The sequence below is a fragment of the Apodemus sylvaticus genome, chromosome 21 (genome assembly GCF_947179515.1).
Source record: "Apodemus sylvaticus chromosome 21, mApoSyl1.1, whole genome shotgun sequence".
NCBI lineage: Eukaryota > Metazoa > Chordata > Mammalia > Rodentia > Muridae > Apodemus > Apodemus sylvaticus.
The window spans coordinates 37489352-37516996 of record NC_067492.1 but is presented as its reverse complement, the minus strand read 5'-3'; the positions used below and the strand labels follow the sequence as shown (position 1 = coordinate 37516996).

Below are 27645 nucleotides of genomic sequence, written 5' to 3'. Positions count from 1 at the left end.
CCCTCCCTACCAGTCTAGACTAACAGTTTGACTACTTCTGTTTTAGGATACTGTGACCTGGACGTGGCAAGGATATACATTGTAAGTCACTTGCATAGTTTAATACTTCATGCAAATTATCTTAATGAAGACAACAAATATAGTTTATTCCTTCTTCAAAAGCAAAATCTTGTTTATATAAAAACCATACATTTCCAGTAGGTCTTGAGTCTTTTAACCATATCTCTGGGGACAGTATCGCCTTCTTGCCCACTAAACACCCAGTGAGATTAACGCCCATTAAGCACCATTTTCAGAATACTGGTTATCTGTCATCTTGTAAGGAACATTCCAGGGCCCTGGCTTGCATTGTGCTTGGCTTGGATCTTGGGGCTTCATTTCCACTGTGGGTTTCGCATCATGTAGTCTGTCTGCTCAGACTTTATGAAGCTGGTTTAAGCAGTTCACATCACTTGAGTTTCAGGACCTGAAACTGCTGGGGCATGTCTGCTTGTGGTAAGGAAGTGGCTACCCAGGACTTCAGTTTCACAGTGTTAGATCTTAAAATCACTGGGGTCAGCCATTTGTGGACCTCTTAGAGAGGTGAGGGATGTTTTCACCATCAAACAAGCTGAAGGGAAACAGGCCTTTTACAAGAACGGGGTGTGCAGAAGGCAGCTTTCTTCCAAGATCTTTTAATTGGCTCCTGCTAGAAAAGTTTGTGCCTCCTTAAATTTCAGCAAGACCCATATGCAAATCTGTATTTGAAATTCTTCCAGGGGCCTTACTTAGTTTTTGACAATGTTAACAGAGCTCAAATAACAATGGAGGTATTTTGTAGGATGCCATCAATCCATTCTAGCATACCCTGGCTTCTCTACATAGCATTTACACAATCTCTTGAGCTTTGGAAGGTCTGGGAGAAAAGGCAGTATGTATTCCTCCTTTGTGTGTGTATGCAGAAATTCCTCTGAGATACTAAATTTGAATTAGGAAAGGTAGCTCGTGGGACAGTTAAGTAAAAGTTATCATAGCGAACACATGTGTTTCTTTGGAGCTTCAGTGTTCAGTTCTTGTAGGTGAAGTCAAGCAGATAATGTTAGAAACAAAGAACAGGACAATGCAGGAGCTGTAGACAATGTGTTATGTTCAATTTTTTAAGGAATCAATTGACTCCTCAGACTAACTGCATGCTTCATGCTGCTACTAATGTTGAATTCCGAGTTTTTTAACCTTTGTGCAACAACAACAAAAAAAAAAAGGTAGAGAGACAAATAGTATTTGATCATCTCATAAACATAGCATCTGGGATTTCCGTGGATACTGATTTATATCTTCTAATGTGTGGTATCCATTTGGGCATATCCAGGCTAGATGTCCTGTGGAGAGCAATGGCTTTGAGAGTGCTGATCTGTGTGGCTTTGTTACACAGCAGTCTGGGGGGTTGTGAAGGCCAAATTGAAGAAAGCTTTCAGGAAGCCAGTTAGGGGAAGAGCACAGAGGCCTTCAGAATACTGCCTTCCTCTCTGGGGAGTGTGGGATAAAGGGAAAAATGAAATCGGAAAGCAAATTTTGGAGAGGAAAAACATGTTTCATGTCAAAGATGCCTGTGACTTAGAAAGAGACACAAAATCTTTCAAACGTGCAGTTTGTTTTGTGCAAATGTATATGGTCCTTGCCTATGGCGAGTCCTCTGCCACCTGTCTTCTGGGTAACTGAGTGCTTCTGCTAGCACTGTGCCTATTACGCTCAAGTCTATATTCTCAGTTCCTATTTCACCAGAGCAGGTACATTTCACCAGAGCAGGTACCCCAAGGGAGAAGGGGCATGGGGGAGTAAGTTTAGAAGGGACAGAACTATGGAAGGTGGTTTTCTAAGTGTTCTCTGTAGTGTGAACAAGGCATGCATAGTGAGCTGTTGTTTTCAACCTTCATAGTTTAATATATATATATCCAAATACTTGATCCCAAGGCCCTGTGTAAATGGTTGAAAACAGTTCACTTGGTCTGGAGAGACAGCTTGGTGGATAAGAGCACTGGCTGTTCTTACAGAGGGACCCAAGTACCCACAGGACATTTCACAATTGGCTACATCTCCAATTTCAGGGCATTTGATGACCTCTTCTGGTCTCTGTGGATGCTGCACACACATTGCGCATAGACATACATACAGTCAAAACACTCAAACACACTGCACAATAATAGACAAAAATTTAAGAGAAGATAGTTCATTTGACAGTGGTTAAGATGGGCTGATATGGCTTGGAGGTTTTATGTAATAAAAAGTCTTCCTTTTTTCTGAGGGAAGGCTTAGAAACAATCACAGTTTTATATCATAATTAATTCTAACAAATACTAAATCTAACTCCCCAATTCCTTTTTTTTTTCTTCAAAAAAAAAACCCTCTGAAGTTTATTAAATTTGTTCTTAGGCTGTTTCACACATGATGCATTCTGGGTATGTTACTCCAATGCATTCTAAGTATATTTCTCTGATGCATTCTCAGTGTTTCTCTGGTGCATTGTGGGTATGTAACGCCAGTGCATTCTGGGTATTTTACTCCTCAACCTCTTCTCTCCTTCCCACCACCCCATCAACCTGTCCTTCTCCCGACAAACTCCCTTTCCTGCATTCATATCCTTTTGCTTGTTTTGTGAACTCACTGGATTTACCCAGAGCTGTCTGTGTGACCTCGGGTTTATACACTGGAGCTGAAGGCACTGAGTGCCCCTTCTCTCTATGTGGAAACAGTATTCCTTGGTGAAATCCCTGACTTAAGTAAGTCTCAGTTCAGATAATTTTTACAGATAACTCATTCTTTAATTTCTCAACAGCACATATACATGTACAAAGCTTAACTGGTGACTTTCTTAAACATATGGTCTAATCCACTGTGCCTGAGTTCTGGGTCAATTGTTGGAAGAAGCTAAACTGAAAATCCTACAGACATCAGGCTTAGAGTCTAAATTCATCCTGGAAAGCCATGTGGCATGACATTTGTCTCAAAAACCGGTTTTGATGTGTTGGTCAGTTACTTACAGAAGTCCTTTATCTAGAATTACACTGAAATATCTAAAGTTTTCAGGATATTTCTCCATAGTTTGAGCTTTGATACTCAGATAGCTTTGATAAAATTTGTAATTTTAGGGAAAAAAACCCACTGACTTTTTTAAAAAGTTGTTACCTGAAGAATTTAGAAATACGATGTCCTACTTTGGAGTTTTTCTGTAAACACATTTGTGTACCTTTAAATTTCTATTTTAGATCTATTTATTTTTTTTATTTTTTTTAAAGATTTATTTATTTTGTTTTAATGAGTACACTGTAGCTGTCTTCAGACACACACCAGAAGAGGGCATCAGATCCCATTACAGATGGTTGTGAGCCACCATGTGGTTGCTGGGAATTGAACTCAGGACATCAGCTCTTAACCGCTGAGCCTCTCCAGCCCCAGATCTCTTTATTTTTATTTTACGAGCATGGGTGTTTTGCCCACACATATGTCTGTGTACTACATTCATGTCTAATGCCCAGGGAGTACAGGAACTGGAGTTGCAGACAGAAACAAGCTGCCATATGGATTCTGGGAACTGAACCTGGGATCTCTGGGAGAGCAGCCAGTGCTCTTAACCACAGAGCCCTGTCTCCCATGAATACTTATGTTTCTTAAAGTAGACTTTGGGGACTTTCTATAGAGACTTAGGCCTGTGAGTGTGTGTTATCAAGGAAACTGTGCATTTGAGGTTTGATCTATTTGAGCTACAACTCACACTCACTAATACAACATAGTTGATTGCATTTGGTGATTTAGTTCTTCATTAACAAGAGTCATTGTTTAACCCAGAGAGGAGTCATGGCTTGAGTGTAGCATATCTAAATCCAAAATATATATTCCGCGTGATGTGGGAGTTCCTGTGTATGAAGAACAGACTGTACTTGCATTAGTGTGCAAGAGAGAATAGGCTTCCCTCTTCTCTTTTTCAGCATCCAGCTGTGTGTGCTCACTTTCTGTCAACTCTTCACGAAGGTGGAAATTGAGGTAAGCTGTTCAAATGCAGCCTTGGGGCTTAAGATGCAGCCTCTGCTTGGACTTTGAATCCAAGTTTAGAGGCTGCAGTCCAATGCCTTTCGAATTACCCCCAGTCTTATAGATTCGGTTTCTAAGTCCCCACTGTGAGATTTAGCTCCTGGAATCAAGCCAGCAGCACAGGTAAACTCTGAGACCCTCCCACATGCTGATCACTCCAGCAGGTAAAATGTGCCTCCCCTCCTCCCACCCGTGTGCATTGTAATGCTGGTCCATGTCCACACCCAACCAAAAGAGCAGTGCTAGCTGGTGTAGCCAGCTTCCTCGAAGACGAGTTGTATGAAAGCTGAGAGGTAATACCTAAGACATGGACAAGAGAAACCAGTTTTGGATGCTTTCACAATGCGCTTTTGTACCTGTGGACCCCTAGGGAGTTTTGTGTGACTCATGTCCTGGTTCACAGGACAGGCTTTGAGTTTCTGCAGCAGATGGAGAATGAGCAAATGATTAGAACCTTTTCAAAAATTGCACCTAAATGTGAAGATCCTAAGAATGGGTTCCAGATAGCAAGTGAGAACCTTAAGTCCTCATTAAAGGTTACAGTATTGGCATCTGAGACTCTAGCCTGGGTGTTCCAGTTGCACCTGTGGGTTAGGCAATGGAAGCAGGGGCTGGAAAGATGGCACCGAGGTTAAGAGCACTGGCTGCTCTTCCAGAGGATCGGGGTATGGTTCCCAGCACCCACATGGCAGCTCACAGCCATCTGTAACTCCAGTTCCAGGATATCTGCTGCCCTCTTCTGACCTCTGCAAGCACTGCACCCATAGTACCAGCATACCTGCAGGCAGAAACACTCATGCACATAAAATGCATCTTTTAAGAAGAAAGAAAGTAGAATTAAAAACATTTTGTGGTAAAATTAGAGATTTACATGGAAAATATTTCTGATAAAATAGAAGAAATATATAGAAAACATCAAAATTGAAGATTATCAAAAATAATGCAGATAAAATGGTAAATGTCAAAAACATTACTAAATTAATTGAAAGAGGAATTACAAACATTTTCTGATAAAATTGAAGAAAGGATTTTTTATGTCTACCATTTTATCTGTTTAATTTTCCGTGAAATAGTCTAAAAATTTTAACGTGCTTTTCTATATATTTCTTTAATTTTATCACAAATATTTTCCATGTAAATCTTCAATTTTACCTGAAAATGTTTAAAATTCCACTTTCAATCAACTTAGAATTATTTTTATGCCTACCATTTCATCTGTATAATTTTCCTTGATAATATTCAATTTTAACATGTTTTTCTATATATTTCTTTAATTTTATCAGACATATTTTTCAGCTTTATCCGAAAATGTTTAATTTCACTTTCAATCAACTTAGAAATACTTTTATGCCTACATGCATTATATCTATATAAAATTTTCCATGATAATCTTAAAAAGAAAGAAAGAAAGAAAAAAACCTTACACTCTTATGTGTACTGCAGAATTCTGAGTGGAGGCTTATGTTCCAAGTGGCAGGACTATGGCATTTAAAATACTATTTTCCCTTGCTGGACAACTTAATTGTTTAACTATTCATAGGTAAGTAGCAATCCCAAGTGATACATAGGAGTTAATTAGACTTCAGGATGAGTTTAAACTTTAGTGAATTCTTTGGAGATTTGTGCATGCTGTCCAAGTACTTTGAAGATACCTTTTTTGTGAGTGTCACTGTAAACACCACATACACATACCACATACACAATACACATACATACAACACATACCATACACACAGATTACATATAGAAACACATGCTATACACACTTATACATACTACCCAAACACACCACATATACAACACACACACAGAGACCACACACACCACATACACATACACACACCACACACATACCACATAAAAAATACACACATACACCACAAACATACCATATATACACACCACACACACCATATACATACCACACACACCCTACACACCACACACATAATACACACCATACATGCACACACACCACTACATACATACACCATACACAAACTACACACACATACCACATACATACACCACACACACCATACACACCACACACAATACACACACCACACACACACACACACTCATACACACACACACACACACACACACACCTCACCATCAGTTACCCTTCCCTCTAAATCGACAGTTCTCTAGTCAAGTGCCAGCTGCAGATGTGGAGTCACACAGTCCTGGACTTTCCTGCCTTGTGTCTGTGTCAGTGATGAAATTGCATTACACCAGGGTCCATGTGTTCCTCATCTTGCCCTCTGACTGCTCTTGCCACATTTCCTTCCCGTGTCAGGGAAGAGAAGAAAGAAATTACAGTCTCTGTCTTCACCCTCCGGCAAAGGAAAGAATGTATTCTTTGTCCCGCAACTTCACAAAGTGATGTTCAGCCTTGTTGCACGTAGTCGAATCAGTAGGGTCGAATCAGCTGATATATTTGGATTGTGGTGCAGAACTGGAATTTATTGACTTTCAAGTTTAGTGTTCTTAGTTTTGTTCTATTTATTTTGGATTTACAGTTCTTTCTCCCATAGAGCTCCTGACTGCTTTACTCATTTTCTTTTCTGTTATAGTACTGGGAATTTCACACAAGCTAGGCATGGGTTCTGCCACAGAATTACATATATCTCCAGCATTTTATATCCTATTTTAAGAAAGAATGTTGCTAAGCTGTGCAGATGGGCCTCAAACTTGAAACTCTCCTGTCTCTGAGTAGCTAAGATTAAAGTTGTAGACCACCATGCCTGGCTGTAATAGCTTCATGACATTTGAATAGTTTAGTTCTCCACTGTTTGAATCTAACTCAGAAATGCAGCCCAGCAGCCTTTCAGGCAGAAGTGTGGCCACGCCCTAACAGAGACTAATTCTCTGGGCCTGGCTACTGAGACTCAGGCTTCAGAGCTGAGCTGCCCCACAGGAAACTTGTCCCCAGAATTGTAGGTTTCTTGGTAAGCATCCCGCTTTCTCTCTTTTTAAAAAAATGATGGAAATCTTTATTTCCGATTCCAAATCATTGTTGTAAACATGCTATTAAAACACCCTCAACCTTGAATAAACCTTCACCAAGACTTACTACTCAAGAACATGCTATTAGATTTACACTTCTAAAAGGGAATTTGGGTGAGTCATGATGATGATGATGATGATGATTATATATTATATAACATTCTTATGCCTTCAAAAATTGATTGCTTAGGGGAAAGTCAAAGGCAATCACAGATAACAGCCGATATATTCATAGAAATGCATGTTTATGTAAACATTATAGACTATACTTGTACAAGTCTAGACAAAAAAAAAAAAAAGACTTCTTCACACAGAGGCTTTCTAGGCTGTGTGGTAGAGCCTGTCGCATCTCAGCCACAAACCTGTTCAGCATCTTACTATTTTAAACCCTGTAGGCAGCTTATGATACGATAAATACTTATACATCTAAAAGCATGCTTAAACATTTCCACCGCAGCCTCACAGGATCATCCTTATATACTTGGTCCATCGCCGAACACAGCGTTTTGCTACATGAACCTGTATGTTTGAATAATTTATTTAAATATCAAAAGACCTTCAAATTATTTCTAATTTTGTATCTAAAACAGACCTTTTAGAAAACCCCAATTTCATCCCTTCACATAAATACACACCAGCCTCAGGTATACTTGTCCCGGCAAAGCAAATTTGTTCTGGAACTTGACAAAATTCTGAAATTTCTAAGTATTAGTAGACATGAGCTTATAAAAAGCATCATATTTTCCCGATTACTACCTGCCTATATGTGTGAAAATTACTTCAGCTTCTCTAACTCTATGTTCTCACTGGCGAAAGAGGATAATAGCACCTTTTTATGGGATTGTGAAATTTAATTAGGCCACGTCTGTGGTAAGCGTTCATTAAGCATTAACTTTTACATCCTTCTTCACCTGGTAGTGCTGTTCCCTGGGGAAGGAAGCACCAACAGATGCTGACAACAGTCCTGGCTTTTTCCCCCATTTTCTCTCTGAAGCTTTAGAAAAGGAATCATGAGAGCTACAGCATCACATTTGTTAGTGTTGACCTAACAGTGGTTTCGCTTTCTAATGCAAAAAAGGAAGATAGTCCTGGGGCCAGCAGTTAGCTGTCTTCCCCTTCCTAGTCAGCGGCTGGGAAAATGTGCTTGGTGTGGTTACAAAACAATGAGCAAACTAGTTTTACAGGTGTTCAGTGTCAGCCAGCGGCAGGCGTGGTCCTGGTTGGTCCTGGTTGGTCCTGGTTGTTGGATAAACATGGGTAATATACCAAGGAGTTTTCCCTGAACCTTGTGTATGGTTTAAGGCTTCAGAAGACATGGGGTCCATAAGACACAAAGCACAGGGCTTCGAAACAGGTCGACAAATCTTTGACAGGGACAGGGTTTGAGGCCAAGCACAGCATGGTGAGAACTGGAGACTATTTAGGCAGGGAGGGGAGCAGGAGCTTTAGGGCCAGAGGCAGGTTCAGTAGAACAGGGGACAAGTTCCCATGGCTGCCTGCCCATTTTCTAGAGTTCAGAGTAAACTGTCATTGGCTTCTTTAAAGACGGAAGAGTTGTCTATCAATTAAAAAAACCTTATTCCCTTATATCGTCTTGTTAGAAATGTAATAAACTTTTTTTTAGCTTCCTGTTTTCAGTCTTTGAATTTTTCATACTATGCAAGTGTAATAAAGTTTACTATGCTAGGGCAGAGGGAAGTTTCAATAACTGATTTGCAGTTTGTTGCTCTAGATATATTAAGTGATGTGGAGACCTCTGGTGGCTTGGTTGGTTTTTCCACCGTAACGCATTAGATGCTCCATAGAGACTTCTGATCAGAAAGGACCTTAAGAGGTTATGGAGTCTAAGTTGCTCATTTGGCAGAAGGACCTGAAGCCCAACAGGCTAAATGCCTTTCTCTGGCTCACACAGCAGGGCTATGCTGCAACATACTGTTGCTTCCTTGTAAAATTAATAAGCATGCGATGTAAAATGGCCCATAGCCCAGTGTTCCGCATGCCTCCTGTATCCCATCATGCTCTGCTGCCTCATTTCTCCCATTCAATGTCCCAAGGTTTCTCCTGGGGCCATCTTCCAGGCCTTTCTTTTTCTCCTCCCAATGTCTTTCTTTCTGGAACCCAACCACCCAAGTTATTGCTCAAAGACTTGGACCTTGCAGTGGAGAGATGGGTCGGCAGTTAAAGGCACTGGCTGCTTTCCCATCGGACCTGAGTTCAATTCCCACCACCTGTATGGTGGCTCATACCCTCTTCCGGCTTCAGTGGCCCATATGCATGCATGTGGCAAATAGACATCTATGCAGGCAAAACACCAACCCACAAAGTAAAGCAAACAAAAGAACCTTAGGCCTTATCTTGCTCCACTGCTTTGCTCAAACTTCATCTGAGTCACCAACATCATCTGAGTCACCAACATCCTAAGATGATTCATAGCATGCTGGGAACCACATTTAAATATGGGTCCATTTGAAAAAATCATGGTGTTTCTTTAGACAAATCTTTCTTTCTTTCTTTCTTTTGGGTTTTAGCCTGCCATTTATATGTGACCTTGGCTATGTTGTTTTAGTCTTTTAAGCTGTATTTTTATTGTCTGTTAAAAAGCTGACACTCCAGTTTAAATGGTAGGGTTTGCCTTGGAACTGATAGAGCCATCTGTAACACTCCTATTATAGGGTACGCAGCACAGAGCGGTTGCTCTTGTTGGCTGGTTTAGCTCATTTTTATAATTAATATCTGCCATGCTTCATGCAGAGCTTCCTGTGGGGGAAGGACTTCAGTGCCAAATCTTCAGGGCCTGGTGCACTGACCGGCATAGGAGAGGTCCATTCTCCGACAGTATTTGTTGAATGAACTCGAGTCACAATACCTTGAGTCATGTCTGCTTTGTGCATTATAATTCTTTATGATATAACTAAGAGAATTAATGAAATGGCGCCTATGAAATATATAGCATGGTCCCTGGCTGAGAAACATATTCCAATAAACAAGTGAAGACAAATTGGATGGTGCTATCCCATGATTGAGGATTAGATTTTCTATAGAACATTCTCTCTAGGATGGACCTTAGCCCTTTGGGATGGACCTTCTCCCTGTCCACTACCTGCTGCATTGGCTACATTTCCTTGTCCCAAGCCCCACTCAAAATTGATAATTGCCTACTCCTTGTTCTCATGCTCCAGGAAAAAAAAATGATTTGGTAGGAGAAAATAAAGTCTGCCCATCCTTGGGCTGAGCCTGGGCCATGTGGCTTCTGTAACATTGGGTAGGTGGGCTAAGACTTTAAACCCATGTGTAGTTGTACTTAATGTAAGGGATTCTAATGATGGATCGATTGAGCTTATTAAGATGTGGATCACTGGGCTGTGGTGGTGCACGCTGTAATCCCAGCACTCTGGGAGGCAGAGGCAGGCGGATTTCTGAGTTTGAGGCCAGAGTTCCAGGACAGCCATGGCTCTACAGAGAAACCCTGTCTTGAAAAAAACCAAATCCAAAAAAAAAAAAAAAAAGTGGATCTTCTTTAGAGAAGAGGGTCCTGATAATCTTGTCCGGAATACTGTAAGTGCTGACAGACTATATTGAATATGGAATTAAAGCCTTCTTGGTGTTAGAAATCCATAAATTAAAGGGATAGAGGAGTATGGATGAACTACCTACTTCCTGGCATGAACACCTCATAACTCTAGTGTTGGTAAGAGGGAGCAGGCATAGACTGACCCCTGAGGCTCTTCAGCCAGACAGTCTAGATGACCATTGTGCTCTGAGTTCAGGGAGAGACTCTGTCTCAGAAACAAATAAAGTGGAAGGCTGTAGAGGAAGGCATCCTGAATTTGACCTCTGGCCTCCACATACATGTGCACATATGAGTACATACACCCACATGACTTGTGCATACACACACACACACTTAAAGAAAGTAAGGACAGTACAAATCAGGCATCGATGTCAGGTAGAGAGTAAAGTCAAGTTCAAAATGAAAAGCCAAAAATCAAAAAAAGAAAGAAAGAAAGAACAGAAAAGAAAAAGAGAAAAAGGACTGGAGAGATGGTTCAGTGGTTAAGAGCACCGACTGCTCTTCCAGAGGTCCTGAGTTCAATTCCCAGCAACCACATGGTGGCTCACAACCATCTGTAATGCGGTCTGGTGCCTTCTGGTATGTCTGAAGACAGTCACAGTGTACTTGCAAACATTAAATAAATAAATCTTAAAAAAAAAAAAAAGAGAAAAAAGCTAGAAAGCCAGTTCTGAAGTTTTTTTTTTGTTTTGTTTTGTTTTGTTTTGTTTTTTAGGTAGGAAAAAAATAACAAAACAAAAATAATTTAAAAGACACATTATTTTCAATCAAATAAAGTGTAGTTGACATAGAAATGGGTAGCATAGATAATACTATAGAATTTTTTTTTTAAAGTGGGGTTGGGAAGGAGACAATTTTCACATAAAATGGAGATGAAGAGAATCCAGATTTGAGGGAGAGATTGTTAGACACTGCTGCGTAGTAAATTCCAGAATTGTAGGCTTCAGTTCTCTTCGGTAGCACGGTGAAGCTGGTAGGTGACCACGGCCACCTTTGGAGGGTTGGGGAGGCAGAGTCAAGCCTGCCAGGCTTCTATGTCCCAAGTCCAAGCCCACTGTCCCTTCCATGACATGTAACATGAGCTCCAGGAAGACCACAACTGAGGTGCACTAATTGATCATTTGATGCATTTAGCGGTTACTGTCTTGGGCCCAAGGATTGCTATGGAAAGATGTCTGTCTTTCAGTTTATGCCCGTGCAAGTACCGAGTGAGGAAGAGAAGAGTGACCCTGTCCTTTTTGCCAGTAGAGTCCGGAACTTAATGGCAGAGTAAGTATGTCCCAGAGATTCCAACTGATAATGAGTAATGGTAAATGTCATATAATATAGCTTAACATCGCCCACCACCATGGTTCTCATTCTCCAACTCCTTAGGGATGTGAAATGGTATGCTAAGGGACATAGGCAGTGAAATAATCTACAGATGCTTCCCAGGTACCGTCAAAAGTGTGTCTCAGGTAGAAAGAGCAGCTAGCGACTTCCCAGGTGCTGGCCTGTCACTATAGTGCCTTGGGGTGGTTCCAGGTATTCTTTGTAAGGCCGCTTCTCTCTTATTCCCTGTGCTGCCCAAGGCCAGGTATTCTAAAGGCTGTTGAAAGGATACACAGAAAAGGACAGCAGTTGCCCTATGGAAGGATGGCTGGAACAGCATTTAGAAACTGCACAACAGAAGGTGGATATTTACTGCACTTAGGGAGTTTTAACTGGCTAGTAGTTTGATTTGCTAAATCACCCAGCCCGTAAGGAAAGAATGTACTATGTTGTGCGACCACCCAGGTAGCTTCAGGGTTCTTTCCCACATGATACCTCCCTCTGTGAGCCCCACAAGGAGGCTTGGAGCTAATAGACACACAGATACCCACCCTACCCCCACCTTTAATAAGAACCCAACAGAAACTCAGAATTTGACTTTGCCACGGCTAGTTCTATATCAGCTTGACACAAGCTAGAATTTTCCCCTTCCCTTTCCTCCCTCCAAATCCTCCCATATGACCCCTCCTTTTTCCTTTCAAATTCATGGCTTCAATTTTCATTAATTGTGTGTGTGTGTGTGTGTGTGTGTGTGTGTGTGTGTAAATACATAATACAGATACTCAGTCTGAATAATGGTATTTGTATCTATGTTTCAGGGCTGACCATTTGGTATTGGAGAACCAATTGGTGTGCTCTTCCCTGGGGAAGACTGTGTCTTCCCTTTCAGCATTCCTTAGTTTGCAGTGAATTTTCTTTATTACAGATTGATGTGGGAGGGTTCAGTTCACAGTGGCTGGCGCTACTTCTGGGTTGGTGGTCCTGGGAGCTGTAAGAAAACAGGCTGAGCAAGTCAGGAGGAGCAAGCCAGTAAGCAGCGCTCCTCTGTGGTGTTTGTATCACCACCTGCCTTCAGCTTGTTTTGAGTTCCTGCCCTGGCTTCCTTCAGTGACCGACTGTTCTTCAACTTTTGTTCATGATGTTTTATTATAACAATAGAAATCCTAACTAAGGCCAGATTTTATATCCTTCCCCTCCATATACACAAATGCATTACTTCACACCAAAATAAATTTGTTTTCCAAATATTTATGGAAACATTTTTGAGTCTATTGAGAAGACTTAGGTGTGCTCATTTTATTTAGTTTCTAAACCAGCTACAATTTTTCCCCTCAACAATGTAAAAGCAAATCTTGTAACTATAAGCCAGTTGATGTCTAAAAATGACGAAATAAATATTATAACTAGAAAGAATTTGAACCATGTATCTCGGTTTTCTAACGTATACCTAAAAACTATTCCCACTAACCCCACCCCTGAGCTCCTTTTCCTCCTATGTAAAATGGATATTAAAATTACTACTTTGTCTTCCACATGATTTTTATTATAATGAGACTTAAGTGGGGGAAATGGATGATAAAACCGCCTGGAAGCGTGCCAGTCGTGGCAGGTCTCTGGAGGCTGAGCCTGGAGCGCACGCTGAGACCTGTGCTACAACAGAAAAGACAGAAAGCAATGGTGGGCACAGCGCATGCTCGCCCCGCCAAGTGCCGTGTGGGTCCTAAAATCATTCTCTAGATTTGTCCTCCCGGCAGCTCTGAGACGAGGAAGGCGACAGACCCAGTTACTGAGCAGTTTCCCCCCCAAGTCGTATAAGGCGGTGACAGTGTGGGACTCAGGCTTCAAGCCTGCATTTCCTGTCACCAGACCCCACACCACTATTATGTCGTAGGATTTATGAATCTACAAGTCATGTGTTGCCTTTCCAGTTGGAATGCAAAATGCAAATTTTCAGCTCTGCAGACAGACAGAAGGCGCTTCAGTGGGCGAGACTGGAAAATAGAAACACAGAAGAGGAGAAGCTGAGGGCTCCCTCACTTCTTTCCAGGCACCATGGCCTGCTCCTCACCAGCTCATGGGGCAGTGGGAAGCCATGAACATTTCATTGAACGTTTTTTTTTTTCTCTTGCTACTTGTAGAGCTTTGGAGATACCAGTGACGGATCACACGTACGAAGACTGCAGGCTGATGATCTCCGCAGGGCAACTCACCTTGCCTATGGAGGCCGGGCTGGTAGAATTTACTAAGATTAGCCAGAAACTGAAGTAAGTGTGTCTTTAATCCCTAAACCCTCATAGATGTCCAAAAGTGGGAAATCTCATCTCTGTTTTTCTCTTGCTTGACTGTTATTCAGCTCTAGTTCTATGGGGCGATTAGAAGGAAAGCAAACATGGAGAACTTATCTACTATTTTTCAAATCTATTTTTGTTTTGTCAAGAATATCGGACACAGTGGTGTCTGTATGAACTGCTCACGGTAAGAAGCAAGAGTAATGGTCACCCTGCCACTCGGAAGTGCTCCAGAGCGGCTGGCGAGCGTAGCAGCCCTGCTTACAAGAGGGTCTGTGTCGTGGATGGCGCTGGCACACACTGCTCAGAATGCCACATGGGGAAAACCGACCCAGACAATTCTACCACTGTGTCTGCCTTTTTAAAAGGGTGTATTTGTGTGCATGAGTGTGTGTATGAGTGTGTGTGTACGTGCACATGCGAACACATGCTCGCATATGCATTCATGCCGCAATTCATGGGTAGAGGTCAGAAGACAACTTGCAAACTCAGTTGTCTCTTTCCACCATGATTTCCACAACAGAGATAAAATTCAGGTTGCAGACTTGATGACAAAGCACCTTTTCCTGATGAGTCATGTGGGCGACAACTTTCCTGCCTTCAAATGTTGTTGTTGTTGTTGTTGTTGTTGTTGTGGTACTTCCCCTCATTCATTTATGATCTAATTTAAATCATTTGGTGTAAGTAATTTGGCTATTCAGTGTAAGAGATGTGACCCTTGTATCCCTCTACAGAGTGAATTCCTTCCTTATCCTTACTAGGAATTTACAGAATTTACTGACCCTAATATCTTATTATTCTCACTTTTGATAGCTGATATCAGAGGAAGTGTGTATAGTTTGGGGAAATCACCCGATTGCATAATTTTGTGAACTATGAATTATCAGACTGAAAGCTTTTTGAAAGTAATGTTTATCATTTCTTTCATAACAACTCAATGAGCAATGATTGACTCTCCAGAAGCCGTCGGGTTAAAATTCATGGATCACTTCCTGTCCCCACTCTGCTCTAGGGACCTTTCTTTCCTCCCAATACTACGGTTTTTTGTCACTTACACCAACATACTTTTAAAAATTAAATGCTGCATATGTGTTTGATATGTCCTCTCAAATGCTTATTCACTTGTTTTAAATTTAACGTAAAATCTTTTGCCTTTCACAAATGGATAAAATAACACTCGTGAGCGGTCTGTGTGACTTAGAACTAATAACGTGCACTTACAATTCTTTATCCAGATTAGACTGGGATGGCATCCGGAAGCACTTGGATGAATATGCGTCTATTGCGAGCTCCTCCAAAGGAGGCAGAATTGGCATTGAGGAGTTTGCAGAATACTTGAAGCTACCTGTTTCTGATGTCCTGAGGCAACTTTTCGCACTCTTTGACAGGGTACGTTAAGATTTACCTTTAACATTTTATTCGGCCCGTCCCTAGAGAATGCAAGGCAGACTCTGCCAAGCTTAACCGGTCAGTGTGAGAAGAACCAGTGTGGTTTAGTGTCATGACTAGATCTTCCCCTTAGTAGGGATAACAAATGCAGTTATGAATACATGTATCATCACATCAAACAGTGTGAATTAATTTAGGTACCTGTTCAGCAGTAGAAGCTGACCGCATACTCACATCTGCAGTATAGCACTAGAAATGTTTATGTAATTGGGAAGACCTTTGAAAAGTATGTAGAATTGGTATATTGAGGACACGGATGGTACCATGCTGTCCTGAACATTTCTGGACTACCCCCGAAATGCATGAAGAGCAAATGGGTCTTATTTTTATACGAAATTGCCTGACAATTCCACCGCCCTTTAAAATGTAAGTGTGTACAATGAATTAATCGGCTGTCAATCAAGTTTCTTCAGGAAAAAAAGAAATCAAGATTTTAGGTTTTCCTTAAAAATTGTATTTTAGTAGATGAAGCATTAATATGAATTCTTTTGGCTGTAGCTCTGAGTTAGCACCTGTGTAGAAGCCTGTAGCGTTTACGACAAACCAGTCTTAAAATAGATAGTCTAAAAGTATACAAATACAATAATTCTCTTGTAGCTATTCGTCTGTAGTTAAGCCCGCCTCCACCTTTAACCCTTTTTATCATTAATCTGCTTCCATCGCTCTCATTATTTATATTCAAGATGCCATATAGATGGATTCATATAGTGCTAACGTCCTAATTCAGCTGTTGTGTTGACTGGATCAATAAGTCAGTCCTTCCTGTTATTTCTCAATTGAGGAGGATTTGCCGTGTGGCCCACTGGGGAGGTTTAAACCTGGCCTTTTGCTTTCAGGCCTCCGTGGTTCACACCCTTACTGATCCTTCTCTGGACTTTTAATTGCATCCCCAGCCCTCATTTGTTTACAGGTAGTTTGTTCTTTTATAGTTCAACTGGGAGAGAGCTTAAAAGGTGCTTCCTCCCTCTTACTCAATTCTAGGATCCTCATTTAGCTATCAAAGAGATGTATTTCAATGAAATCATGCTGATGACAGAGCAAGCTTCCCGACCCCCAACCCCCACCCCTCCCCACGTCTCCAGTGGGGTCGCCTTCCTAGTGGTTTGTTTTGTGATCTTGTAGAATTAACTAGTCTTTAGTGATACAGGTCAGGCACCAACCTTTTCTGGAGGTGGTCCCTTCTTTCTGGGCTTGCTACAACATTCAAATAACATGCCCTCTTACATGAAGCAGCATGTTAATGTCATGGTGCACTTAAAGCAGAATGGCGATTTATGGTGAGGAAGAAAATTTATTAGGCGCAACTATGCAAATTGGTAAATTAGAGGTGCTTTTCACTTTATAGCCACTGGGTTTTTTTCCTGTTACTTTTTAAACCTCATTCTTCTCTCAAACAATGTGTTCCCCAACCTCAGTCTCCTATCCCCCCACTCACCTCTCACTCTCCTCTCCCCAAGATCTGCTCCTTCTCCTCCTCCCTTTCTCTTCAGAAAAGAGCAGGCCTCCCAGTGATATCAACTGAACACAGCATAACAGGATACAGCCAGACTAGGGGCAAACCCTCATATCAAGACTGGATGAAGCAACCCAGAAGGAGGGAAAGGATCACAAGAGTCAAAAGAATCAGAGACACCCAGTCTCCCACGATTAGGAGTCCCACAAAACCCCAAACTAAATTAGCAGAGTCCCACGCGGGCTCCATGGTTGCTGCTTCAGTCTCCGGGAGCATCTGTGAGCCCTGCTTAGTTGATTCTGGGGGCTCTTGACCCCCTCTGGTTCCTACAACTCCTTCTCTTCTGTAGGGTTCCCCAAGACACTTAATGTTTGAATGTGGGTCTCTGCGTCTATTCTCATCAGCATAGCAGAATATTGTTAGGAATCATTTCATAGACGTGTGTGTGTATGTGTGTGTGTGTGTGTGTGTGTACATGTCGGGGCTTGGACTCCCTCTTGTGGCATGGGCCTCACGTTAGACCAGTCATTGGTTGGCCACTCTCACAAGCTCTGAGCCTCTGTGACATTTCTATAGCAACTTCCTTGCCCTGGGTCCCAAAACCCACACAAGTGGTTTCCAGTGAAGTTTCTCTAGTAGACATGCGGACAGGGAGGGAAATGGCAGCAGGGACATCCAAACAAGGAAAGGAGATGAGGAACCAGGAAGGATGTGAAACAGGAAGGAGGAAACAGGGACCAGTGGGGGCAGTTGCAGCAGGCCTTTAACATCCTCAGGATCTCTTTGCCCAGCATTAAGTAGCATTTGTAGAACTTGCCCTGTTCTTCAGGTAGCAAGCGACTATAGCTGGCATTTACCGGAATGTTCTAGCTTCTGATTGGTGACACCTGCCAACAGTGGCCTGTCTGTACCACATTTACATACAGGAAGATTCAGGAGTTAGAAAGGGAACTAAATGCAGGGATTAAAATAATCACCAGGCAGACAGATTAATCTGAGCCCCTCTGCCTGAGAGAGGACAGTTGGCTTTGTCACAGTGGGAGCTGTAGCCTATTTCACCAACCACCTTTCTCCGTGGACTGTTTTAATAGGTTTTGTGTTTATTATTATTTTTTCTGTTTTATAAGAATTAGCGTTGGTTTCATTCCGCGGTGTGGAATGCACAGTGTCACTAATGCAAACACGATGTCTTCCTCCTTGGCTCCTTAGGCCGTGTATGTGTTTGATTCGACCCTGCCTGTTAGAGGATTCTGCATGCATGTTTGTCGTATTGTTTACCCCGGCTGAACAGTGTAATGTGATAGTTTCCTGGTTAGCCTGCCTGCCTCTACTTTGTGAAACATTCCCACCCTCCTTCTCACCGTCTTTCTTGGTGCTACAGGCACTGATTTCTGATCTGCTCTTATTGATTTGAGGTCTTACTTTTAGACTATAAAGTTAATCATATGTAAAAACTAATTAGGGCATGAGTGATTTTGGAAATCTGTTTATAAGACAGTGAAATGTTTATGACACAATTTAGTAAAAAAAATTAATTCAAAATGTCAGTTTACATATAGAATTGAGATGATCTCAATTCTATACTAAAATTTAAAAGAGAATTATGGCAGGTCCCATAATTTGAGCCACATGCAGGATTAGATTGCATAGTGGTGGGATACATAGCTTCAGGCTCATGCACAGCAATGCTATAAGATGAGGACGTTGAAATTTCTATTCCCTTAAAAACTATATGGAGGGGCTGGGGAGGTGGCTCAGTGTTAAGAGCACTGACTGCTCTTCCAGAGGTCCTGAGTTCAATTCCCAGCAACCACATGGTGGCTCACAACCATCCGTAATGAGATCTGATGGCCTCTTGTAGTGTGTCTGAAGACAGCAACAATGTATTCACAAACATAAAATAAATAAATAAATCCTTTAAAAAAAAGAAAAAAAACTATATGGAGAAGAGTTCTCCTATACAGAAGTCTTGAAAGAAGAGACAAAGACATGAAAGGCTGGGCCAGGGTGCAGCTGGTGGACGGTGTATACACAGGGAACTACAGACTGACTCGGGAATAGCACGGGTGCAGCTGTGGCGGAGCTGGAGAAGGAATTCATAGAAACACATTTCACTCACCTCTCCAGCTATACATGTTTCTTCTCTGTGCTTGTCTTTCCATATAGACCAGGAGCCAGTCTTCTGCCTGCTTCGTATTGGAAAAGAGAATAGGACAAAGAATTAATGACTAATGTACTAAATAGCCTCTGTCTGTCCATCTGCTCACCCCACTCTTCTCCTGTGTTTTCAATGCAGCTGCACATCTGTACCTGTGAAGATTTTCTTGGTAAAGTACTGAGTTATGTAATTGTTGCCACGCCTTGTGCACACACTCACACATGCCATGTTTCCTCCATCTCGTGAGCGGACTGAACTGGGGCTGATCAAGGAGAACAAGGAGATGTAGCAACTTGAGGTGTATTGCTCTCAGGAGCTACTGGAGTAATTCAGTGCTTAGTGGGGCTGGGACTTCCTATTGATCTTAGAGGAGCTGTGCATTCTTGTGTGGAAACACCCACAATTCCTCCCTCTGGACACTTTCTCCTCTTTCCTTTCTCCACATTCCCTAAGCCCCATGCATTTGTTAAGATTTGAGAGACTCTATTGCTTTATGCTTTCTTCCCAGCTCCACTCTTAGCTAATCTACCAAAGCTACATAATTATCTCTACCAGTTTGTTCTAAAAATGATATAACTTATGTGTCCAATTAGATACTCAGATATTTGATACTCAGATCCAACATAAAGGCTCCAAATGTGACAAGCCATTGTTTACTAGTTTGGAGTCATTTCATTTGGCAAGATCCTGTCTCTGTGAGAGACAAACGCAAAGGACTCTTTTGGTCTTTGGGTTTAATTTCTCTTGTTTACACTTACAAATATTTACTGAATCTGTCATGTCAAGGACTAAGTGGGAAATTTGTTGAATGTTCAGATAACTCAGAGACAATGGTTTAGAACAAAGGCCTCTATATTTTGTAGTAATAATTCGAATTAAGTGTTAAATAACTTGCTAGCACATTTGAAGGAACTTTAATGAAATCAAGAAATAATGCCACAGAAATCAGGAGCAGTTATAGTGGCAGACATTTCCATAGAGACAACAGTCTTGCTAGGACCCTAACAGCAATGTTGATTTCATCCTTTATAAGCCCCTCTTATTAATCTCCTCTTAGAGTTTAAATTAACTCCTTCCTTTCTTCCTTCCTTCCTTCCTTCCTTCCTTCCTTCCTTTCTTCTTCCCTCCTTCCCATCACCTCCTCCCTCTCTCTTCTTCCCTGCCTTCCTCCCTGCCTCCCTCCCTCCTTCCTTTCTTTTTATATGTAATGGTGTCTTGCTTGCATGTATGTCCTTGTCCCACTTGTATATTGATTGCATGCACCCAGAGGCCAGAAGAAGACATCAGATCCCCTAGAGCAAGAGCTGTGAGCCACCTTGCTCTAGGTGGGTGTTAGGAATTAAACCAGGGTCCTCTAGAAGAGCAGCCAAATGCTTTTAACCTCTGAGCCTTCCCTCCAGCCCTCCTCCCTCAGTGTGAAGTAGTAGTATATCACTCCTCTTCACAGACACAAGGAAAAGAATGAGAACTCTTCTAGTCCTTCAGGTATAAGCTGACATGAGCTCAGAATCTAATTAACCAATACTGTTCTCCTCCCAGATCCTGACTAGTAAGTCTTAGATGGTTACTATTTTCCTTCTTTAGAAAAAAATTTTTCAAGTGTCATATTCCATTTCTGCTGTTTAGTACTGAGTTCTTCTGGCTGCAGCATTCCCGTTGTTTAAGTATTACACAGGAAGGGATTGTGTATACTTGAGAAGTCTGGAAACCCAGCCTTTCTGGCTATTGTAAAGTTCTGTAGATCTTTTGTTATTGTTTCATTCTGTGGAATGAATGTGTTTCTTTATCCCAAGCTCTTCCCGTCTGTCCTGTTCTTCGTATGAGTCCAAGTATAAATCTTGAGTGCCAACAATAGCAAACATTCTGGCTTGCCTCTTGCTGTTAGAGGTGAGGTGCCGTTGTACAGGGATCTCATTCCTGATGAAAGTTAGGACACTTAGTAGGCACCTTAAATGGCTCTAGAGAGGCTAGGACATTACCATCTTTTAAATTTCCATGTCAGTTTTGATGCAATAATGTAGTATTTGATAGTTCCTGGGAGAAGAGCTCATCTTGATTTCAAATCCAACTATCCAGTCTTTGCTCTAGGGAACTCACTTCAGAATTTACGTGTCATCATTAGAAGAAAAGGCTAAAACTTCTGGGTGGGAGAGGCAAACTTTTCTACTCAGTTGTCTTGAAAGTTTGGACTTTCTGAATATTTGAATATTTCTTTCTAGTTCTTAGGCAGACTTAGATCTCTGATTTCATCTATAAATATGTACCTAAGCATAAGAATTCCATTCTTTAACTTAATAGTTCCTGGGTATCTGGGAGGTTAGTATCTGAAACAGAAAGGGGCTGTAACAATCCAGGCTTCCTCACTGCAGTGAGTGGTTGTGGCCTCCTCTGTGTGCGGAGAGAAGTAAAGAGCTTGCTTTGTAAGGAAAAGATTGTATTCAACCGATTTCATCCCCACTCTGGAAAGAGCAAGAGTCCAGCATAAGGGACAGTTTAGTACAGTTTCCATGGACTCCGGAAATGCATTTGATCTCACCCAGCACGGCATTCTGATCAACACACACACGCATACACACACACACACACACACACACACACACACACGATTGCCAAATTCAGAATGTCTGTTCCACATCCTGTAGCGGGAGCTAAAGCCACGCCCGATAGAAAGACTTCACCTTAGATGGCAGTGGGAGTCCTCTGTTAGTGTAGACTCTGTCCCTCTCTGTGATGTTCAGATCTTACTTACAGGCGTAATGCACCTAGTAGGTTGTAGACAGAAATACTTTTGAAAATGAGGCAATGCATAAACATAGGGTTAGGAGTAATGATATGCAATACGTCTTTTACATCAGTAGAACCAGCTTCAAGGTGTGTGTGTGTGTGTGTGTGTGTCTGTATGTGTGTGTCTGTGTGTGTGTGTGTGTGTGTCTGTGTGTGTGTGTCTGTGTGTGTGTGTCTGTGTGTGTGTCTCATAATGAGGTGTAGGTACCACAAAGGAACTGAACTCAAGAATGATGTTTCTGGGGCTGGAGAGATGGCTCAGCAGTTAAGAGCACTGACTGCTCTTCCAGAGGTCCTGAGTTCAATTCCCAGCAACCACAAGGTGGCTCACAGCCATCTGTAATGGGATCCGATGCCCTCTTCTGGTGTGTCTGAAGATGGCAATAGTGTACTCACTATTAAATCTAATAAATTTAATATTTTTAAGATTTACTAATAAATCTTAAAAAAAAAAAGGACGCTGCTGCTGCTGTCGCTGTTACTTGCCACATAAAAATCCAAATAGGTTCAATTATAGGACCTGATACCTGATACCTTTGCTATCCAATTAATTGCCCATTCTTTTCATTTTGTGGTAAGCTGCTAGGCCAAGAGAGGAAGTTCCACCTCATGGCCACAGAGCTGGCTAATTGCACCACAGAGACTAAAAGTGTTGTATCCGTTCTGCTGTAAACTGTTCCTGTGGATTTACAAATTATGTTAATTCACTTATTTCAAGAACACAAGTCACTGCAGTTTCCACTCAATTGATTTACAAGAGTAGGCAGCCGTCACCATTGACTGGTTTTAGCACACTTCAGTCAGTTCACCTGATTTCTCCTGTCGTTTATTGTGTAATTCTTTTTTCTGTGCGTCTCTGCTAGAGCCCAGGCTGCCATTAATCTACCTCTCTGGACATTTCATACAACCTGAATGTCACGACATATAGTTCCCTATGTCTGCATCTAGTTCACATGCTTTGAGATTTGTCCATGTAGTGTGCATCAGCGATTAATTCATTTTGTTTATTTCATTTCTTTAGAGCAAGTATTCATTCACCAGTTGGCAGATGTTCAAGTTGTTTTTACACTTTATACAAAGAGAAATAATATTGCTAACAGCATTCATGTCTCATTGTTTATTTCTTAAATTAGTAACTCTTCCCCCCAGATTGGGAGCACATTTTCCACTAGGTGTGGCCTGTTCTACCCTTTTCCTGCAGGCTTCCCAGTGGTGTTTCCTCCTGGATAGCAAGTCAGATTGTTATATGTGCTCTAGTAAATAACCATAGAGGATTTATTGGTGCAGCAAAGAAAAGACGTACTCTTCGAACAACTGCATTTTAGTCAATCATGATTTATAATAAACTGTCAGCTGAGTTTCCTCTTTCTTTACAGTAAAGAAATGACAGGAATTTTAAAATGTAGCAAAATAACACAACAATGTATCAGATGAGGTATACTGTATATGATACTAAGTGCTATCAAGTTAATTTGCAGCAGTTAAAAAAAATAGACCTAGAAAGATGGCTCAGTGGTTAAGAGTATATGGCTGCTCTTCCAGAGGACCCAGGTTTGATTGCCAGGATCCTCAGGGTGGCCAGCAAGTATAACTTCAGTGCCAGGAGGTCTGAGTCCCTCTTCCAGTCTCCATGGACTCTGCATGCGTGAGGTACAAAGACATACATGCAGATCAATCACCCGTACACCTAAAATTAAAATAATTTTTAAAATGTCATAAAAAAAGCAAAGCCCATTTCTCTTCAAGCCCCTTTTTCTTAAAGAGGCTTTTGTGACTGCATTAAGTCCAGGTGAGACACAGCGAGTGCCATGAATCTCTTAAAAGGAAGGTAGTCTGTTCCGGGTACTTTTCCTTACACAGCTAAGGACTACACTATGTCTTTTTGGTGTTCATAGAATCAGTTTCATTGTGCCTGTGAGAAATAAGGCCAATTATTGGGTATGGCTAAGAGAAACAAAACATTGAGGACATTGTACCCACGATCAAAGGAAGGAAGGGAGGGAGGCACCGAGGGAGGGAAAGAAGGAAGTTTGGTGTAATAGCATATCCCTATCTGTAATCCCAGCATTCCAGAGCTGAAGCAGGAGCCTTGCAATTTCAAGGCCCTCTTGGGCTACCTGGCGATCATCAGCTGTGAGGGAGAACTTGAGAACCTCTAGCTTCTGCTCTCCTCTCTCCTCTTGATAGCCAGCCCATTCGTTGTTGTAGAATTGTACAGTCCCATGGTGATTTCACCTCTGTTCTCCTTTGACTTGACTTTGAGCTATGGGCGGTTCTGCAGGAACCCACAGGGCAGACCCTGTAACACACAAGTCCGGAACCCCTTCCAGTCCAATTCTGATTCATTGCTATCTCAGTATTTTGGCTCCCATGAATGGACTCCCATCACTCTTTGCAGTTTGCTGCCTCTGGAGCACCCAGCATCCCCTTGTTCCCCTGTGCTTCCACTGCCCCATCCTTGTGTCCCATTGCACATACGTGGAGAGTGACCAGGCATGTGCCATTATGTCATCTGCAGTAGAGGTCCCCTTCCCTTACCTCAGCAGAATTCATCACTCTCCGTTGGCAACTATGCCAGCTTAGTAATGCAGTATAAAACATATTACCTGCATGATCTTGAATAGTGTTAACTTTTTGTGATTTTTATCTATCTAGAATGTTTTTTGTCTTCCAAAGGATTTTCATGACACCAGATTATGATCTATGAAATTATAATGGTTTAGTACTAATAAGAGAACTGTGCAAATGGACACAAGTTTATACTTATGGTCGGTCCTCATGATCCACTTGGTTTCGAGCACAACCGTTCTGTTTTATTTACCTTTGTGTCCTAACTACCTAGCCCATGTCCCAACATGTAAGAAGCTAGATTGAATCATTGCGAAGCAGGCAGGGAAGATAATCTTACTGCCATTTTTCAGATTTGAAATTGGAACCTTCCCCCAACTACTCAGTAATAAAATAATCATGTGTGTGTGTGTGTGTGTGTGTTTGTACATGAATGTGTGTGTTTATACACATGTAGAGACCAGAGGTTGATGTTAATGTGTGTATATAATGTGAGTATTTGTGTACATGTGTGTTTATTTACCTCCAGGGGCCAAAAAGGGGCATCAGATCCCTAGAAGCTAGAGTTAATGGAGATTGTGAGTCACCTGATATGGATGCTGGAAACAAACTTAGTTTTCTACAGGGGCAGTACATGCTTTTAACTGCTGAGCCATCTCTTTAGCCCCAAGAATATAAGTTTGGACCTAAGTCTGTAACTTCTTTACAAAGAAAAGCCCAAGACACATGACTTCACTGGTGAATTCCTTCAAACATTTAACTAGATCAACACCTAAGGCTGGAGAGATGACTCAGCAATCAAGAGTGTGTTCTGCAAAGGATGAATTCTCTTCTAGCACAACACCAGCAGCTCACAGCTGCCTTTGTCTCCAGCGCTGTGGGATCTATAGAGACATGTGCATATATAATATTTTTCTATAAAGTTTTAACCTCAAAAAGATTCCAAAAATATTAATTACAGAAAAGACCCCCAGAATCAGAACTTCTCAGGGTAGCATCGGAAGATACTGACTGAAGAAGACCTTCTTCCAAGTTTTTCTTAAGATTTGGATTCTGGAAACCTTCCTAAAGGAATGGGGTTATCTGTTTCAAATGCCTCAGAATTCTTCAATTCTACCCTTACCATAAATATTCCTTGGTTAAAGAAGATGTTGATTTGAGCCCCCGATCTCCTGTGAGGAAAATTCATGTCCTATTTGGGGTGCTAATAAAAATAAGAAAGCAATGCCGTAGAAATGTATAGTTTTACATTTTTTATTTAAGGTGGTATTCTCATGTGGACTATCTAGAGACGTGGAAAAACTTCATTGAGGCCAGTGAAAACATGGCAGGTGCTAGGACCCAACGGAACTCAGCAACTTGGGGGTGAAGCATCTCCTCTTGGGTGTGGTGCACTTTTAGACTGGTATAGAAAAGCCAGTTCTTCCACATGTGCACTGCTCTGACTCCGTTGCAGCTTTCCCTAAACCATCTCCAGGATCTTAGCAGCTTTCACACCTGCTCGCTAACCGGCAAGCATGTTTCTCGCAAAGGCGATCCTGGAAGGCGCAGATCGGGGGCTCGGAGGAGCTCTTGGAGGCCTTCTCGGAGGAGGAGGTGGTCAGGCTCGAGCAGGCGGGGGCAACATCGGGGGCATCATTGGAGGAATTGTCAACTTTATCAGCGAGGCTGCTGCAGCTCAGTACACGCCAGAGCCGCCTCCCCGACAGCAGCATTTTACGGCTGTGGAGGCTTCAGAAAGTGAGGAGGTTAGGCGTTTTCGGCAGCAGTTTACACAGCTGGCTGGACCCGACATGGAGGTGGGTGCTACTGACCTGATGAATATTCTCAACAAAGTCCTTTCTAAGCATAAGGAGCTGAAGACGGATGGCTTCAGCCTTGACACCTGCAGGAGCATCGTCTCTGTCATGGACAGTGACACCACAGGGAAACTGGGCTTTGAGGAATTTAAGTACCTGTGGAACAACATCAAGAAATGGCAGTGTGTTTTCAAGCAGTACGACAGCGATCATTCTGGCTCCCTCAGAAGCTCCCAGCTGCACGGGGCCATGCAGGCAGCAGGTTTCCAGCTCAATGAGCAACTTTACCTAATGATTATGCGTCGGTATGCTGACGAAGACGGCAGTATGGATTTTAACAACTTTATCAGCTGCCTGGTTCGCCTGGACGCCATGTTCCGAGCTTTCAAGACTCTGGACCGAGATAGGGATGGTCTGATTCGGGTATCCATCCGAGAGTGGCTGCAGCTGACCATGTATTCCTGAAATGGCCACAGAGAGGTAGAGACCCTCCCTGGAGGACAGGACAGCAGAAAGCCTTTCCATTAGAGTCACAGCTTGTACCCCGCCCACCAGCAACCATTTCCTGGTGGGCTCTTTCATAATGCTGCATATTCCTGACCGTAGTCTACACTTCACTGCTTAATTAAAACTAGTTTTGGACAAAAAAAATGTTCTGAGTGGTTTGTAGATCCGTTTTTTTTTTTTTTTTTTTTTTTTTTTGAGAGAGAGAGGACATATAGAGACATGTATATGTGATGGGCAGGTGTTGGTTGACTTTGAAAGGTTGTTCTGTATGGGTGAATGGATTCGCATAGCTTACAATCACAGGCTAAATCAAGAAAGTATCAGGAGGTGGATTAGTTCACTCTTCAAAGGCTGAGAAGGAAAGGCTCAAGGAAGTCTTTTCTACTGATGGTTTCACATTTGGTCACATGTTTATTATGAAGAAGTGCACTTTCTAGAGAAAGAACTAATTACTATATAGGAATAGATTAAAAATATGAGCTTGAGCAATTTTATGTCAGGGGTATCATTGTATAAAAAATATAAAGCACCTGCCTAAGAGTCTAGAGCCCTTCTTCTGTTTTCTAGTGACAAACAGAGCGGTTTTTTTTTTCTTGGTGTGCTTGTGAAGAGTGGAAGGTGTATCTGTTGTTCAGTGTCTTGGGCACGTGAACGAATCAAAATGATCATTCTTAATGTTT

At 41.9% G+C, this 27645-nt stretch overlaps 2 protein-coding genes across 2 annotated transcripts in view; both read left to right on the top strand.

The window, feature by feature from the left end:
* Lpcat2 (lysophosphatidylcholine acyltransferase 2) overlaps positions 1 to 27645 on the top strand; it is a 61789-nt gene that overhangs the window by 18271 nt on the left and 15873 nt on the right. The window contains exons 7-11 of the mRNA XM_052166897.1: positions 47 to 81; positions 3963 to 4017; positions 11835 to 11917; positions 14098 to 14223; positions 15483 to 15636. Coding sequence (XP_052022857.1) covers positions 47 to 81; positions 3963 to 4017; positions 11835 to 11917; positions 14098 to 14223; positions 15483 to 15636 — 453 coding nt within the window. The remainder of the gene's footprint in view (positions 1 to 46; positions 82 to 3962; positions 4018 to 11834; positions 11918 to 14097; positions 14224 to 15482; positions 15637 to 27645) is intronic.
* Capns2 (calpain small subunit 2) lies at positions 25881 to 27063 on the top strand. The gene has a single exon (XM_052166898.1). It carries the CDS (start codon positions 26177 to 26179, stop codon positions 26921 to 26923), a length of 747 nt encoding a protein of 248 aa, XP_052022858.1. The 5' UTR covers positions 25881 to 26176; the 3' UTR covers positions 26924 to 27063.